Source organism: Peromyscus californicus, unplaced genomic scaffold, assembly GCF_007827085.1.
Source record: "Peromyscus californicus insignis strain IS unplaced genomic scaffold, ASM782708v3 Scaffold_10__1_contigs__length_136768540, whole genome shotgun sequence".
NCBI lineage: Eukaryota > Metazoa > Chordata > Mammalia > Rodentia > Cricetidae > Peromyscus > Peromyscus californicus.
The window spans coordinates 88492075-88511808 of record NW_026294391.1 but is presented as its reverse complement, the minus strand read 5'-3'; the positions used below and the strand labels follow the sequence as shown (position 1 = coordinate 88511808).

The 19734-nt window shown below is 34.0% G+C and overlaps 1 protein-coding gene across 1 annotated transcript in view; it reads right to left on the bottom strand.

The window, feature by feature from the left end:
- Nrk (Nik related kinase) overlaps window positions 1-19734 on the bottom strand; it is a 104334-nt gene that overhangs the window by 50079 nt on the left and 34521 nt on the right. Inside the window, exons 3-5 of the mRNA XM_052749190.1 lie at window positions 6622-6678; window positions 5306-5377; window positions 1499-1624 (exon numbers count right to left, since the gene is read on the bottom strand). Coding sequence (XP_052605150.1) covers window positions 1499-1624; window positions 5306-5377; window positions 6622-6678 — 255 coding nt within the window. The remainder of the gene's footprint in view (window positions 1-1498; window positions 1625-5305; window positions 5378-6621; window positions 6679-19734) is intronic.

The following is a 19734-nucleotide window of genomic DNA, read 5'->3' as shown; positions in this document are numbered from 1 at the left end:
TGGAATGAGAATTTGTGAAATTAGGTAAACCAGGAGGCACATTTGATGTTTCATTAGCAGGTGGGATTTGGACTAATCCATGGCATGTAGGTTTTGTAGGTTGCAGTTTGAGATAATTAGAAGGAAGATAATTTATGTTTATATATATAAAAGAACAAATACCCTTGACCTTAAAAAGAAGTTGGTGAGGAGAAGAAGCCTGACTGTTGACTGGAGTGGAAAATAAAATAAGGAATATTTGAGAGACTAGTTTGCCTGGATGTGGAAAATCTTCAAAGAATCTACAGCTCATTGTTAAGATTAGATTTATTTTCATTTCTTAATGGGCTAGAATGACTGAATGAACAGAGTACTAATGTATCTGATAACGTGTTAATATTTCTAATAACTTTACATATTGTGTGAAAGTTAAATTTGTAATATTTTATGAAAAATATAATACGCACAGAAATATTAAATATAGTAACCATGGAGTTGTGGAACATTATTTAATAAAATTTCAACTATGATTATCAGAGAATAGATACTTCAAGTTCCCTGAACATCTGTGAAAAACAGGGTTAATTTGAACATCTCTAAATTTGGTGGTTCTAAGAATGCTGTTATTAAACTAGAAGCATCACTATCATCTATGGACTTACTAGAAAGTCCACACTTCACACATATTCCAGAATTACTCAATTTAAAAGTCTGTGAAGGTGGACCAGCATTCTGTGTTATAGAAAGTTCTCCAGAAGTTCCTGATTCATGCTAAAATTTGAATTTCATTGTAATGTGTTGTTGTAAGCATTTCTCCATCGTCAATTGTCCAAATTCCCAAAATCCTTTATGTAGAATGTAGTAGGACTTTTTATTGACACTAGAAGATCCTGAAAACTTTTTATAATTGTTAAAAAAAGTTATTCCAGTTTATGTCCCAAATACTCTGTTTTTAAAGATATCATTGACTAAAACTCATTATCTAAGATAGTAGAGTACAGGAAAAATTCTAGTAACTGTGGACTAGTTAGACTAGGTTCCAGTAAGTTACTGAAATTTCTATTTTTTGATCTGGAATTTATAATAGTCCAACCATGATGACAAATCAATGAACCATTTAGCTATATTTATGCATAAGTGCACATATGTCAAAACACCTAACATGTAGCTATCTGTTCATGTCAATTGCTAATTCAAATTTATCCTCATCTGTTTATTATTTCTAGCCCATCAAGCCACCTGGATACCAGCAAAAAGGAAAAAGAGCAAAGCTATAATTTACAATTTGAATTTTAAATTAACAGTGTTTGTTTTGGTCCTCCTCCATCCAATCGAAAAGCTCTTAGACGGGCATTTAAGTTACCCTTTCCATTTCTTATTATGTTGTCTAAAGGAGTCAGAATACATTTTGCCATACTGTCTTGAACAGTTGAGGGCTTAAGTTTTCTAGTAGGAAAGCAAATATCACATTGCGCTGGACTTTTCTTATGGAAAAAGACAAAGGCAAAGAAAAACATACCCAAAGTTGATGTCTATAGCCAGGGGGACTCAGCTTGAAAAACGCACCATAGAAGGACACAATGTTTTTGTGGAAAGAGTACTTCCTCAGCAGATTGAGCTCGGTCCTGAGATCCTCTTCTTCATCCTAAACAGTAAAAGCAGACAACAAAGCTTTAAGCTATGTAAATTGGTGGCAGTTAGTCTCAAAAGTATAATATACTTATAAAGGAAAATACTACAGTAACAGTATATTCTATAGTGATTCAAAATAAGACCTCAAGAATTAACAGTGCATGGAAATCTCTGAAAAATTATAATTTGGGAGTAAAAAAGAAAGAATGAACTAAAGATCTCATAGTCCATAAGTTCTTAAAATGTGATCTTAGAACAGCATCACTACACCTCAAGAAAGTATTCAATAAATGGTGTCAATATTTTTCTAAATTTATTGAGATACAATTCACATATTATAGACTTTGGTCACTTAAAATGTAACACTCAATTTTTTAGTAACTTAGATATATATTAATATCATCACAGCAATCAGAGAATATTTTTTTCCTCTATAATGAAACTCCACAAACTTTGGTTCATAGCCTACCTCCAATTCTACCACACTCATCTTAGTTCTGAGAGACCACTAATTTACATTCTATCCAAAGTGCATAAATGAAATTTTATATGTAATCTCTTCAGATCAGCTATTTCTGAGGTTTATACATGACATATCCACTCATAAAGTATTAGTATTTCATTTATTTTGGTTTACAGTCAATCAAATTATGGGTACATTTGTTATTTCTACCTTCTGGGTACTATGAATAATGTTTCTATGAGCACTCATGTGAAATTTCTTAATGTACATGCTTTCATTTCATTCTGATGATTCTAGTATAGTTAATATTATGATGAAATGCCAAACTCATATTCAACAGCAACTGCATCACGTTGTCTTAACAACATAACATATATAGGAAGTTCTGATTGTTCCACACTCACCAATAATAGTTGTTATATCTGTTCTTTGAAAGTGAAATGATAGTATTGTGTGGTTTAATTTATAATACCCTGATAAAAAGTAGTTTCAAATTATCTTATCAATTTCTTATTGGCTAGTGTGTGTGTGTGTGTGTGTGTGTGTGTGTGTGTGTGTGTGTGTGTGTGTGTATGTGTATTGCAAAACACTGAAATAAAAAATTCTTTGCACATTTAAATGTTGGGTTGTTTTTTCATTATATAAATGTAAGGTTTCTTTTTTAGATATTATAGATACAAATTATTTACTAGATAGTGGGTTTAAAAGTATCTTCACCCATTTTCTGAGTTGCCTTACACTTTCATGTTTTCTTTGGAGCACACACATTTTTACTTTTGATAAAGTCCAACGTATTATCATTTTATTGTTAGTACTTTTGGTTTCATATCTAAAGATTCATCAAATCAAAATCAGAAGTATTTACTTTTATGTTATTTTCTAATGTTATGGTTTGTAAAGCATTTTATAGCTCTTGTGTTAAGGTATTTGATCTAATTTCAGTCAGATTTTTTTCTCATACATTTATAGAGCTAGTAGAAAAAGTTGTGATTAGCCTTTAATACATTTTAAAGGTATGGGTTCACTTGATGTTAATCTTGTAAAGTAAGCTTATAAAAATTTTGTTTTCCTAATCATCATGTCTGTAAAACATGTAATGATCCAATCTCACTGATTATTTTCATAGATTCTTGTTAAAAGGTTGCAGTACACATTCTGTCAGAGTTGTGCATGCTAGTAAAGTAGCTAGAGACTGAAGTGATAAATACACAAGGCATATATGTAATATATGATACATACACACAATAGCTACAGAGATGCATATGTGGAATTCGTTTTAATTTAAACAACTGCGTTTTTTCTTTCAAAATTTTTATCAATACATAAAACACATCATCTATCAATAGCAATGAATCCTTATATATCCTTTGGTGGGCAGCATGCAATTATAAAGAATGGTGATATCGTTCTTGTGCTTAGGGGATGTTGACGTACTTCTTTTAAGAATTATCAATTTATTTATAACTGAATCCACCTGATTAGGTGAGATCATTGAGGTGAAAAGCACAGTTTCAAAAGACAACTCTATCAAAAGATAAGTTGATCTTAGAAAAGAGCAAGTACTCAGAGTATTAGTAATACTTTTCTTTTTACCATTGATTTTCCATAGTAGAAAACCCACTTATTCTTCCCAAGGTTCCATTTACTTAAAAAAATACAGTAGAAGACACAAACATTTTTCTGTCTTCATAGGAGATCTATGTATGTGCAACTAACACACTTTTTAGCCAAAGTAATCAAGCTGATTTAGAGATGCTAACTGATTAGCTAGCAACGATGTTCCTTTACTAAAACATAATCACAGAATTCAAAATACATGACTTAAAAAAAATAAAACTTCCAAGAGTGGGTTTCCCACATAAATGTAAACTCTCCCAAAACAAATAAATGAAGATCAGATATGTTTGGAAAGCATTAGTGTGTTTGCCACTCTCAATTAACGGGAAGTTGAGCTTGTAAGAAACACACAAGTACATAATATCCATCAGGCCAAGTGGGTAATTTAAAACTCTCACACATCTCCCAGTAATATGATGCTCCAGTGTTTCCTGGCTCTGTGCCAGTTGATCCCAGACTAGTCTGAATACCCTGCTTTTTGTCAGAAGGCAGCTCAAGGATGCCAGAATTCCCTTTGTAAATTTACCAATGCTACAATTAAAATCCCCTTTTTATATGGAAAGAATACCAGAAAGGTCTTGGAGATTTTAAAATGTTTTTATTAATATAAACTTTTGAGGAAAACAGAATTGACCAAATAATTTCTAGTTTTCTTTTGTTTAGTGGGTTTTTGATCTACTAAAGCCAGTTATAACTGCTTCCTGTTATGATACATTATAAACAAAAAAGTCTGTTGTGTAACAGATAAATCATGAAGGTATTTGGTAATGGGTTTTTTCATATACCTAGAAAGACTCTAAATGAGTTTGTTTGTGTTATTAGAAAGACTTATTTTTAATGTACATGACACTATATTTATTAAGGCATAAAGGCTGAAAAATATCTGAACCTTATTTATTTGACTGTAGGAGAGAAAATTAGAAAAAATAATCAATGATTTATATTGATATGTACAATAATTTTGGTTTTAGGCTCATATAATATTTTTATAGAAAACAATGTCTTTTGAAAACTATAATTCTGTATGCTTGAACTTATTCTAAAGCCAGTCATCATTGGGATAAGGGAGATCTCAAAACTTCTGCAAGGAGAAAGTGTTTCATAGTCCCTCCTGTGTTCAAGTATTTTGGACAAATATCTGAAGATTGTTAGGATAGGGACCATGTTGGCTTTCTACTATTAGTTTTGCAATATAAAGAGTAAGCATAATTTGGCTCATATGCAATATGTCTGTGATCAAAATAGTTGGACAACAGAAATTAATTCTAAAGAAGGTGTGTAACATGTAAAAATGACTTTGTTAAGGTCACTTTTAGGAAAAAGTCGTTCTTGGTAAAGTCAGCTCTTCCTCTGTTGCTTGCCAATGAGAAGGTTCTATACTCTGTAGACACACTCTAATTTTCCCCTGCAGCCAATAATTTACTACACCTTCTTTTTTGACAGATGTTAGTGTTCAACTATGATTAGTGAATCTATATGCGTAGTAGAAGATACACACTTTATCATTTCCAGCAGGAGCATATTAGAGGGAGCCCATGTAGAGATAACGATGAGCTGAAACCTAAAATTCAAGTCAAGACTATGGAGGTGCTAATGAAGACATTTAGTACTCACACTGTATCTCCATCCAACAGACTTTTGATATTTATTCACTCTCACCCGCCTTCCTATTTCAGGCAAAGGAGTCTGGAAAACAACCAAGAAAATATTATTAGACGTACTAGTAGGATTTTACAATCATTTATGCCAAAATACTTTGTGCCGCTTTAGCACTAAATTGTAGATCAATAAAACTTCATTCCTTTTTTGCTTTCCAATAATAGTATTAATCTAAAAATTTAGTTTCTTATGACATGTGTAAACTGGTCACTAAACTCATGTTAATGGATGTAACTGACACATTAATGGTAATTTTATAATAGTAAAGTGTTATTTTCCTCTTACAAATGCAGGCAATAAATATTAAGCATCTATATTCTTAATTTTTAAATATTTCAACAAAGATTTAATGTGGTTCTAGAACTCCTAAGCTAAAACAAGGAATTAAGTATTTTACAGAGTCTTACTAAAAAAAATGGTGGGTTATTTGGAAACTATGGTTTATAAATCTGCAAAACCTCCAAATCCCTTGACTCGCACATTGGTCTGCAACACTTGACATTTACTGGCAAAAGAAAAGTACTTGACTTTTTCTTCACTAATTTCAAAGTAACGTGTCATTGTAGCATACAGCAGTTCCATTAAACTACACAGTCTTTCAAATATTTTTCCTTTAGGATAGAATGCAATAAGAATTTCTTAACTTCTGTTATGTTCATGTTAATATTATTTTGAGAAAGTGAATTACTCAAGCTAAAGAAAGAGGGCAGAAATCAGTCCTTTGCAAGTTCTTTGACAATAAATTATGAACTGTGCCACAATTTTATGAATGTTAGCAGGAACAGTGCCAATTAAATTGTCTCTCTTGCTTATATGTCAGAAAATATATGAAAAATGTGCATCTCTGACAACTTCTTCTCTTCTACCTGTCATTGGGGATCTAATGGCCTCAATTCTCAAAAGAAATTATTGGAGAAAAAATATGACAGAGCAGAACAGTATTAATACAATACTAAAGAAAATATCTTCTTTGCTATCCTCAACAATTGATAATCAACTGAAAATAGAGGGGAAGATAGGTATTTCCCCAACTGGCTTATAATATCAAATATTTGGAATTTATGGTGTGAGGGAATTATTTTTAATGCGGAAATAAAACTAAACCAGTAAGTGTAATACATTATTAACTGTGATTACATAACTGTAGTTATTCCACATTAACTCACTAATATATAAAACCATGACTTCAAAACAATACTTTTGGAGTTGTTTATCCCATGTACACAGTGTATTAAGCATGCAGAATACAGAGAGGACACAGTATTGATTACCTTCCGAGCATTCATTACTTTAACAGCCGTTAACGAACCGGTCTTTTCATGGAGTCCCTGAAAGAAGGGTTAGTGATAAATGTCAAATGTTTGTTATTTACTCAGCTATCAAGAAACTAATAAAGTGAAATATATTATAATTAAACAAAGTCAAGATCATAGCATGTTAATAAATAGGTATATGTATTTGTAGTGAACATAGCTGTTATCAACATTTACATAAATCCAAAGCACTTCACTGAAAATGAAGCAAGTTTATTAGGTAGCTTAGATGTTTGTGCATATATTAATCTGTGGACACAATTGATCATGTAAAATTATTATTTATTTAATATAAGTAATAGTCTTGATTTGTGTTTCACCAAAGAATCCATATGAAAAGTACAAATCTTCAATTGAAGATAACAACAAAAAGAAGACATTTTACTCTATACTTTTTGACCTACATGTATATGTACTGTGCAGAGATATCTTCCTATTAGTATTTCTTGACACACACAATTTCTTCCATAATGTCCACTGGTAAGAGTGACACATTCATGAAATATGTTCTGAAAGATTTTTTTCTTATTGGAATCACAATGATTTCTAACAATACAGTCTTAGCCTAAATGCAAATCATAGATTTATAATAGTGTTAATGTGAACATATAGATTTTTTTAGTTAGAGCTTATTTTGTGGCTGCTGATTTTTTAAAAAAATATTTCATTCTGTGGTAATAGAAGAATTCCAATCCAGTGTTACTATGAGTAAGTTAAGTGGGATGCCTTATATGATACTTTTCTAGCAGAAAATTATTCTTGGACTATATACTAGGTTGAACAGTATTCTTACAAATTCCAAGTTCACCTTGTACTTCAGATTGTGACCTTATTTGGTTATACCTGCATTTCTCCGAAGGCACATTGAATTACAACTTTCCTTTCTTTGATTCTAAGAGGTTATTCATGGGTCAAACTGCTATTCTGTTCATACTACTATTCTGTGAAATATAAAGCATTTGGCATACTAGCAAAGATATTAATCATATATCATCTTCTCTGATTGAGAGTAAAATTTAAAACCTTGCAAAATTTGAACTCCATCACCACCATACTTGTAAACACACATTAGTGAGGTACTTGAATGTCAGTGAGTGCTAGTACTCATGGTCTAAAGAATCAGTTTGTTAACAGCCTCTTGATCTGTGATTGATGCTCATTTTATAATTACACACAATTATTTTGTAGTACAATTATACACTAAAGTGGAGTTTCAAGAATTTATTTGCTATTCCTGAAGGGAAACTAGCTAGACCCTAGGTCTTGAAATCATTTATTAGGTTAAGAAACAACCATTACAAGCTTCCATAGATGTCTAGTATATTCAAAAATACATAATTATAAATTGTTGCTATTAAGGTAACCTTTCAGAGTTCTCCCTTGTACACTGATTTTATTTAAACATTTACTATGAAATAATTTCAAACTCAGAGATTAGTTTAAAAATGCAGAATTCCTATGTATTCTTTTTCAGCTTTCTATAATGCTAGTATATTACACTGACCATAGTATAATAATTAAAAGTCAATATTGGCAAGATACTCCTTTAAACTATATTACGGTTTATTTGTGATTTTTTTGGTCAACCATTTTGGATAATGTACCTCAGCTTTAGTTTATCTGATGCTTTCTTGTGATTATTCTGAGGTTGCACACTTGGGGTGAAGAACAAATAAATGAAGTGTCCCTTTTATCACATGTGTAGTAGAATATTGTTTGAAGGTGTGTTACTTTTGTTTATGTTGCATTTGTTTAACTCTGGGAAGTCGTGTTGCTGTGCCTGTGTAAAACACCTGATGGTTTAATAAAGAACTGGCCAGTAGCAAGGCAGGAGAAAGGATAGGCGGGGCTGGCAGGCAGAGTGTATATATAGAAGGAGAAAACTGGAGAAAGGGGGAGATCTAGGAGCCAGAGAAGGGGAGGACATCAGGGGTCAGCCACCCAGCCACCCAGCTACACAGCAAGCCACAGATAAAAAGTAAGATTTTCAGAAGTAAGAGAACAGGAAAAGCCCAGAGGCCATAGGTGGTAGATGGGATAATTTAAGATAAGGAAAGCTGGCTAGAAACTAAGCCAAGCTAAGGCTGGGCATTCGTAATTAAGAATAAGCCTCCATGTGTGATCTATTTGGGAGCTGGGTGTCAGGCCCCCCCAAAAGAGCAAAGAGCCAAAACAAACAACAATACACATGTATCAGCGTAATGAGTATTACAACATAACAATTATGTTTTGACTTTGATCACTTAATGTAAGACCTGTGAAGTTTCTCCACGATCGAGTCACTGTTCTCCATGTCATACTGTAATTCACTGGAAGTGACTGACATTAGTTTTGAAGGAGGCTGTTATTCTTGACCAGCCATTTACAGAATCTAGAAGCACCTTTCTGAAATAAACTAATTGTTCAGTAGTGCCATCTTGTGGTTTGCTGATTATGTGGAAGCTGTTTGCTGATAAGAGCTGAAAGCTATGCCCTAGTGAGAGGAGTGCAGCATTTGTAATGTGGGGTTCAGTGTGGCCTTTACTTTCTCAGGTATAATTTGTGTTCTATTTATGTGAAATTTTCTGTAAATATATGTAGAAAGTGCTAAGAAATCAGATAGGCTTTGTACTCTAAAATATGAAGAATTTTCCTCAGCTCTACTGAGTATTGAAAAGCCCAAATATAAATTGGATTTTGTTGTCCACTTTACCTATGGAAATATCAATAATATACAGAAATTACTAGTTGTACTGGAATAATAATTCTTCTTAAAATATAAAACACTCAAAAATACTAGAAAGATAAACTGTCTGAAGTCACAATTTTTAAAATGTATATGCCTATAACAGAGAAAAGAAAATTCAGAGACTTGATACTTGTATATGTCTTGAATCCATAATAGACTCTGTTAAAGGGTTCAAGACAATGAATACAGGCTACCATAAAAATAGACATAAATAAGGTCCCAAGTAACTGTCCTAAACAAATTATAATGCCTTCACAACTAAACCTGTATTCTCTTCACAGATCTATTTGAAATAACTCAGGAGAGAACATAAATCCTTCAATGTGCTAATTTCAACTTGGCAAAGATTTGTGTTTTTAATTAATTTAAGAAATCAAATAAATAGCATTATTTAGTTTGCTTCCTCTGGGAAAAGCAGTGTTCATTATTATACTGTTGGTTTTCAATGGCTTGAAAATTAGTACCAGCATTCTTAACATATCTTATTAATAGAAAATGCTACATACCCATAAATTTAAGGCAGTGATCACATACAAACATCTGTATATATACTGTATATGTATATAAGTATATATATTATTTCTCTCATTGAAGACTACCCCTTGATATTCATAAAATTTAAGGGGCAATCATGAACACAATGGTGAGGGTTACAAGAAAAGTTGCACTACTATTTCGTGGTCAGACTCCTTCAATTGCTACACTAAAGAATAATTACAATTTGGGAAGGTTTTTGAAAATAATAAAGTAAGGCTAATTTAAACACTAAGGTTCCAAAAGCAAGTTTTACCTGAACTTATAAGTACAGAATAAATATATGAATTCTCAGTGTCTTCATCACCTGACACTTAGCCTTCCCAGCTTCTATTTGACCAGTAAGTCAACCACCTTTCCAAGCCCTTATTTCCTTTCTGCTGGCACAGATCTTTTCCATAAGCTTTTCTTCCTCTATATTTTAAATTCTTCCCTTTGCCTTTGGGGCTGTTTAGGTGAAGAGGAATGTTTCTTCCAGTTGTTTGCTGATTTCCAGTAGAATAGTTGGAAAACCTTCATGGAAGTGGTACAACTACAAATGGCGCCCAACGTGTTGGCAAGAGTTTCCACCTAAAACCTGAGTAAAAAGATTCTAAAACGGAGCTAAAACAGTTCCTAGTTGTCTCTTTCAAGTTAGCGGCAGTCTGCATGTTTGAGCTACTATGGGGGGTTCCTGGCATGTGTGCTCGACCTGCAGTATGGTGGGAATGAGGCCTCTACAAGTGGCACATTAAGCTGCCTGGTGGATTTAGCCTTTGCTAATACAAAACAAAAAACGAGGTTTCTGGGATACACACTGCTTTGATAGAAGCATAGACCCACTATTTCTGAGGGTTGATGGCTCCCAGAACTGGCAAAAAATGTACCACTGCCATGTTGGGAAGCTGAGGTGGGTGGAGTCAGCGGCCACAGTGCCGTTTCAGTCTTAGAAGGCTGCAGTTTAAAGCAATAGGTCCAAGATAATATAAAAAATAAGCCACGTAAAGATGGCTATCACACAGAGAATCTGGATTATGTTGACTTTGATATTTGTAACTGAAGAAAAACATTTGATTGTAAAAGCTGTTGAATTATGCCAAAACGTATATTTTAAAGTTACCTTGACTATAAAATTTGGATGTAAGGATATGTTGCTTTGGAAAGGAGGCTCTGCTTTTGTTTCCACAGAAAGCCAGAGGCTATGGATTTGTTCCAGATTAAGCTACATCAGGTTTGACCAGCCAAGACCCCCTGAAAGGTCTCCGATGACACCATGGCCCAGATGATCCAACATCCAGAATGGTTTGAAGGCAAATGGCTCAGACAATACAGCCTCATAGACTATTCCATAATCCTAAAATTTTCTTTGTGTCCCCATAAGATACAGCGCCCCCCTCCAGCAGGAAGTAGTAAGAGAAGCTATGCCCAAATTCCCAAATATACCAAGCTGGCTTTGGAGATGTGTAAAAGTTAAAACCTTCCTTTTAAAAAAAAAAAAAAAAAAAGAAAAGGGGAAGTGCTGTGAGATGGTCTGTATGTCAGATGTGTTGCTCTGATTGGTCAATAAATAAAACACTGATTGGCCAGTGGCCAGGCAGGAAGTATAGGCGGGACTAACAGAGAGGAGAATTGAGAGAACAGGAAGGCAGAGGGAGATACTGCCAGCCGCTGCCATGACAAGCAGCACGTGAAGATGCCGGTAAGCCACGAGCCATGTGGCAAGGTATAGATTTATAGAAATGGGTTAATTTAAGATATAAGAACAGTCAGCAAGAAGCCTGCTACAGCCATACAGTTTGTAAGCAATATAAGTCTCTGTATTTACTTGGTTGGGTCTGAGCAGCTGTGGAACTGGCGGGTAGGAGAGATTTGTCCTGACTGTGGGCCAGCCAGGAAAACTATATCTACAGAATATGGCACATCATTTGAAAAAATTGGGGATTAAATTGTGGTCTCAAGTGGATAGAAATTCTTAAGCAAATACTATCAGGCAATGCTGAGTAGGAACACTCAACCTACTAAACACAAAAAAATATTAGGAAATGGGGGAATGACCATACAGCAGAAAAATGAAAATGGAATGTCAGAGCACACCTGCTTTAGTCATATCAGAAATGTCAGTGGAAAAAAATAGAATCTGGCTGAAAGGGAGAGAGAAGACATCACTGATAAAATAAGCCATTAGTTGTGTACTTTATGACTGGCTTTTGTTAGTTAATAGTCTGATGCAAGCCTCAAAATTGGTAAGGCACTGAAAAATCAGCACTGAATTGCAGTAATGATCAATTTCTTGGGGATTATACATTTTAAACCATAACAAATGATTTAAAATAGCAGTTGTGACAGCTGTGTTGGTAAAATCCATCATTCTGCAACAGTTAATTACTATGTTTTCCCCTAGAAAGAATATAGGATAGTTCTTGATGGCCTTGTAATTTTCATTAGACAATTTTTATATTATGTAGTTAAATAAATTGTTGTGGAAAAACTTCCTTCTCTTCAGTCATTCATTCAGAGTTCCTCCAGTTATTTGTTTTGCTTTCAGTTGGCAAAGTGAAACCACACAATCTCCATGGCATTCTTTCTTTTCAGTTGGGGTTGTGGTGGAGAAAGACTACTCATGTCCATTCTATAACTGTGTGACTTGTTTTTCCTTTACATAGTTTTATCCTTCATCATCTGTTTTGATCCCTAGGAAAACACCCAACTGATCCTTGAAGGCCACCACCAGGGCAGCCATAAGCAGTATCTTGGAGTGCTTGTTGAGATAACATGGTTAATAGAATAGTTTCTATCAACAGATCTATGCAGAAATATAAGAGCATGTGGTTGGTTGAGGGTTTTCAAAGGTTACCAAGTCATATTCTTGCTTCTAAGCATATCCTCCCAGTAACTATCACGTCAGACTGGTAATAAAGGTACTGTTTCTTACATGGATATCTTCTCATTTTGTTTTCCTTTTTATCCTTCCATCATAAAAAGTAGCTCAAGAAGCCCAAATTGGCAGATGTGTTCAGAGTAATCAGTGCTTGGAGCTGTGATTAAAATCAGCAAAGATATCATGAAGACAGAGGGTGAGAACTGAGGCGTGATTAAAATCAGAAAAGATATGGTGAAGACAGAGGGTGAGAATTGAGGTGTGATTAAAATCAGCAAAGATATATTGAAGAAAGAGGGTGAAAACTGAGGCCATACATGAAATATCAATCACTCTCCACGAAGGAGCTGTAGTATATTTTAGAAGAAAAATGAATTTTATGGGCTTCAAATTTAGATTTTTTTAAATATGTTTTAAGGGACTCAAATACGCAGGTATTAGATAAGTGATAATTACTAAATGACAAAATTATCAAGACTCATCCATTTTCATTCCCACAAAGCCTAGTATACTGAAAGAACACACATGGTGATTATTACATTAAACTGAATGGCTGTCAGAGAACATTATGTAGAATATGTTATTCAATATTTGCATGAACATCTCATTGGTACAAAGGTTTTGTCAGAGCATGTGTATCAAAATTGGAAAAGTCTTCCTAGGTGTGATCCCTGCCCACCTTAAAGAAAACTCAGAGTAGGCAAATGATTGTGGCTAGAAGCAGATGGAGCCTGAAACTGAATAAATACTATGGAAGCCTTAGGATGTAAGACTTCTACAATCAAACTACTACAACTTTCATGGCAAGCACTGCAAGTTAAAGGGTGAGGTTAAAAAGGAGTCATTTTCTCTTAAGAATTCTAACGAAGAAATTATTTTAAAGCATTATAAATATTACTTATTATAAATATTACTTATGAAACAGTTATTTACAGGCCACTACAAAGCTATGTCATATCTTTGCATAAATGATAAAATAAATATGTAAACTTAAATTATATAATGACTTGATACTTTATGTGTCTGAGATCTCATACATTCCTTTTACCTAAAGAATCATTTACCTATCCATCTACTACTAGATGACAGATGTCTAAGGGCAATTTTAATTTTTATGTAATTTTAGGGTCATAGGCATTCAGCAAATGTGTATTGGGCTAAACCAACTTAATTGCAATATGACTCTAAAAAGGAAGGGAATGGGCTAAGTGGTGAGTGTAGACATGTGAGTGGTGGTGGGGCTATAGATAACTTTTTTATGCCATACAAATTAGGAGAAAATTTAGAGAGACAGTAGTGCCTAATAATCACAATGATACACTGAAATTTCCAGACACAGCCTGTTAAATGCTGCAGTGTTGCACGGTACTCCAGGAATCCAAAGGCCATTGATTATCAGTAGGTGAATTTCCTTTCTTCAACCCTATAATCTTCTCTGTGGTTCCACTGTGAGGCCACTAAAAGTTCCAAGCAATTTTCTTAAGTTAGAAAGCCTCAGGGCTTGGAAAGATACATGCTAGTCCATGTCAAAGGGCAGGGACCTATTAAAAGTAAGCAGAGCCAAGGCTCTTGCCAAACCCACACAAGGTTGGTCAGGTAGTATTTCCTAATCCTCATCTGTGCTACTATACTGAAACCTTCATTAACTATCTGCATTATATAGTATATAATATATATATATAACATATAATATACTATATAGATTTTAGACTATAATATGTATATTATATGTGTTGAGATACACACATTATATATATACACACATTATATATACATGATATATATGTATGTATATACATATCTATATACATACACACACATTTTTTATATATATATATATATATATATATATATATATATATATATATATATAAAATCAAGTCTAGCAGCCTGAAGTGGTGAGAGCGCCCAAGTACTTCACCTCTTTCTCTCATAGCAAACCATTCAATTACACAAACCTTGGCTAGCTGTAGTAAATGGATTCATACAGAATCAGACTTTGTAAGCAAAAAGCTACAGAAGCACCAGAATAACCAGACAGATTAATATTTTTCCTCTTCCAGAAATCTGGGACAGTCATGGTCATGCTCACTAGAACTGTGAAACAGTCGGAAGAGGGCCTTTGCGGTTCCAGTGGCTTTGTAGCTTAGGATCTGCCCTGTAATTTGAGGCAGTTATGTGTGCTTATACAGCAGCTTCAAGTGACTTTTATTACCCTTGTTATTACTCCTGCAGGGAAAAATAGGTCAAAATATGTAGTAACATCATTTGCAAATGGAGCTGCTCTCTCTGACAGTATAGCACTCAAACATCAAATTGCACAAAATGAACAATAAAGTTCAATACACTTGGCTAAAATTGTGTGTGTGTGTGTGTGTGTGTGTGTGTGTGTGTGTGTGTGTGTGTGTGTGTGTACTAGAAATATGTGAATAGTGGCTAGTAGGTAACTTAAGAGATGCCCTCAATACATGATAAGCCAGGTCTAAAGGTGACAAAAATACAAAATCACTGAAGTTCATTCTTACAAGTAGGTGGCATCATAAAGCCTTCAATGCTGGCCATTAACACAAATTCTAAGTGACAGCCCACAGGGATGAAAAGTTGGCTCAGAGGCTAAGAACATTAGCTGCTCTGTCAGAGGACCTGAGCTTGGTTTCTAGCATCCCCATCAGGTGGCTGACAATCACTTGTAACTCTAGCTCCAGGGGATCCAACTCCAACACCATCTTTTGGTCCCTACTGGCAGCTGCATATACATGGCATGTTTATGAACACATAAACATGAGGGGGGTCTTTTAAAATGACAAGTCTACAATCTAGATATTTTTATGATAAGAAAACTATGACATGGATGACTCTAGGGCCCACACTATCTCAAATCCACTGATTACACTTCTGAGCATCATTATTCATTAAAATATAGTGAGAACATGATGAAGTAAAAGAGAACTACATAGCTATCTGTGTATATGCTTTTAAGCCTACAACAATGATTTTCCCCTCAGAAGTACCATACATTACAAAAATAAGAGGGGATTTGGATACCAGAAGCCACTTGATTTTTCACTTTCCTTCCCCTCCCTCCACTGTTACTATTTTTCTCACTGTCACAGAGTTGTTACTTTTTTTTTAACTAATATTTCTGGGCTTAACCATGAGACATTGTGTCAGGGCACGTGCAAGGGCAAAGAAACAAATTCCTTATAAGCACAGGTTCTAGCACAGAATGGATAATGCCTTATCACAGTGTCACAATGTTTGAACATAAACTGCTTTCTTTATGCAGTGTATGGATCAGTTAACACTCACACAGAATGTATTCCATGTGTTCTGACAGATGTGAGGTGCAGTGTCTCCAGTTCTATCAAGCAGCCCAACTAGTGAAAGAAAAGCATTGAAACAGCTGGGTGATGGGTGAGGAGAGGGTACAACAACCAAAAGCAACAGCTCTGCCTTACAATCTACCCACTCAAAAGCAGAGCCTTAACTCTCCCAGGTCTGCATATAGAGGGTTAAACACAACAACCCTGAGTATGTCAAAAGTGGAGAGGGTGTCTATGACTTCAAGAAAAAAAATTTTACGTGGGGGTGGAACAGATTTATTTAAGAAAATCACTGAGGAAGGTGGTCCTATTTAATAAGGCAATCTTGAAACGCAAGGTACTATAAAGGGATTAAGACAATCACCCAAAAGAAACACACATTTATGCGAAAATATTCTCAGATTTGGAATAAAGGAAGAAAGATATAAAATATCATGGGAGCATGTAGAGTACAACTTTGCCTTGTTCAAAATTTTGAGATTTTTCTTTCCCAATTCAAATTGTGTCATAATTTTTTTTTACTATTTTCTCCACTACTAATCCCCAAATTTTTAATCTACACAATCAGTGACAGGATGAACAACAGATCTAAGACACAGTCTGAATCATGTCCTATTCTGGTGTTGTTTTTTATTTTTTCATGCTGTCTCTGTAGTTTTTAAAAATTATTGCATATCCCCCCTTAAACCAGATATGTTATATATAATCTAATGGTGCCAAAGAATTTGAACAAAGCTCTTTTCACAAGGAGATTAAATAATCTCCCTACAAGTAAGTCAATTATACTAATATATTTAGCAATATTTCATCCAGGCCTTCAGCAAATATTTATGAGTTATGATGTGAATTTATTATTACTTGATATGCACTATCACAAACAAAAGACACTCTTGGATTAGATAAGTATCTGAGAGAACAAGCTTTTGAGTTTATAGCAAAGTAGTAATTTGCCTCCAAATTATAGACACATGCTACAGACACAGGCATGTGTCCCATTTCTGAATGCATCATAAAGATTTTTAGTGCATTTTGAAATTGCTTTCTAAATTTTATTGAATTTAGCTAGAATATGTTCTGTAGGATATTGATTCTCTGAAATGTAATATTTTCTTTATATTTAAGCATATAGTTGTTTTTTTAAAATGTCCCATATATGCATGTAAAGAATGGTTATTCTCTACCTGTTGGTAGCAGAATTCATCATAGTTCAAAGAGATCAAACATCCTAATTGTATTCTTATCAATTTTTGCCATCTTGATCTATAAAAATTGAGACAGAGGTCAAAGACTTCCATTGTAATTTTGCATGTACTGTATTAATATCTCCTTGTAATTTTACTAATTCTATCTCACTTATTTTAGGACATATTTTCTATTACTTTGCCTAAAAGTTCTTATACTTTAATATTAGAAAAATAAACCTTAGTGTTTAACTATGTATTAAACCCCTTATTGATTATAAAAGTCAATGTAAACCAAGAAAGCAAATCCATTTGAGACTTCACAAAGAGAGGTAAAATACTCTCATCAAAGTATCTTCAGAATTTGTTTCCTTTTAAAAAAACATGTCTAACTTTTATTGTTAGAAAGCTGTACCACCTAGAATACTCACAAAGTGAGGAATTCCTTGAGCCTATTTTTTTTTTGAGGAAAATAAGACTGAAGTGTATTTTCCCCTCAAGGTCCGCCCCCCAAGAATGCCAGTCAATATTGGCAAGATATAAATGAAGGGAAGATTCTGCCATGTATTTTGCCACAGGCGTGTTGATAAGGCTGCAAGACTAATTACTTTCTTCCTAAACAAGTCTTCTTCAGATACAGAAATAGAGCTAGAGTCTTACAAAGAAAGGTGGCAAAGTAGAATGGTTTATTTTACTTCAGCACTCTGATTTTGTATATTAATATACCAAATCCCATTAAGTTCCAGGCCAAATTACAGCTTTTCCATAAACTGCAATGCATCAGGCTTTGCCACTTGTATGGGCCTAAGCATTTGTTACATACCCTAAGAGCTACTGGAACATACTGCTATATTTCTACTTCAACAGGGCAATTAAAAAAACAACTCACTAAGTCTACTTCTGGGATTTAACACAAAAGTATTTTGTCTCTAAGGGTCTTTGCTAGTATTAGAGTCATGAGTCACTGTCAGCATTGTAGTTCAGAGGTTGTTCTTATTGTCGTGTATTGTATACTTTTATTTAATTGTAAACTATGACAAGTTGAAGAATATCTACAGCCTTCATGGGGCTGAAAGACTGAGCTCAAGGCCTCCTTAATGACTCTGTTTTCTGGCAAAAATCAATATTCTCTCCTCAGAATGTACTTCCACTGCTTCCGAATTCACTATTCTCATCCTACAATCACAAGTAATGACTTAGATGCATTGTTTTATTATTACATTGCTTTAGTAGAATCCTTGCGAAATGTTTCTTTATGCAGCTGCAAAGGAATACAATAAGCAATTTCCAAACAGGAGATGGGAAGATGGGCAGGAAACATCTCACAAGGATGAAGGGAAGCACTGTTATACAGGAGAGTAAAAGGGGACAGCTCTATACTCTGACTGGGTAACTTAGGACTGTTTAAGTGTTGAGTATTCATAAGCTGCCTTCCTGACACAAGAGTTGGGAGAAAGGGAACCAGAGGGGAAGAAAAGGAATAAAGAAGAGAGGAGAAAGGAGGGTATGCTTTGTTCTTGTGAAAGAGACAAAATCAGGCAGAGTTGTGGTTTTTATGTTAACTGATATTTGATGACTATTAGGAGACTGAGTAATGTGTAGAGCCAAGTAACTCATGTAACTGGCTCTTTTTGTTTTGAATTTATGAAATGTCTCTACTATTTTAGCAAAATCTAGGTTCCCTAAATGACTTAGTTTTATCCTACTAAATTAATTCTGTCCTGACCAAGTGTTCCCTTACAGAAAGTCCATCAGAAACTAGTATTATTTTGACAAGTTTAACCATCAAATTGAAACAGTGAAAACTATTCAACTACTGAGATATATAAATATACATGTATGAGTATGCATTTCACTTTTTATGTATATATTCATTTAACTTTGCACACAAAGACAGAAACAATTGTCTTTGCTACTAGTTAAAACAAATGATGATTTCTATGAGCCTTTGATTTCTTTCTATGATTACACTTGATGGTTTCAGATATTGTGTTAATATTTTATTTCTTTTAACTTTAAAGGATCTAGAAACTTGATATTAAAACACCTGAGAACTTTACTAATAAACAGATTGGCTTGATTTGCAAAACTGCCAAGTCATAACTGGACTTTGGCCTGTAGAAATCTCGAGATCTCCTCTATGTTTATGAGGTAACTAAATATACTATGCAGTATTATATGCTAAATAATGTTTTCGTGTTTCACTTAGATCTCTGATTATTAACTGTCACTGAGAACTGTAGGATCTTTCATATTGTATTGATAATTGTATGGTCTATCCTTTAATGAAGAAATTGAATTCACAGTATCTCTAAAGTATATAATCTAAATAAAATAGTAATAATATAGAAAAACCTTAAGGTCCAAATTTAAATCTCTACACTAATGATAAGTATGTTCATGCCACAGAATGTCCTTGTATGGAGAAAACCTTAGAAGATCATTCTC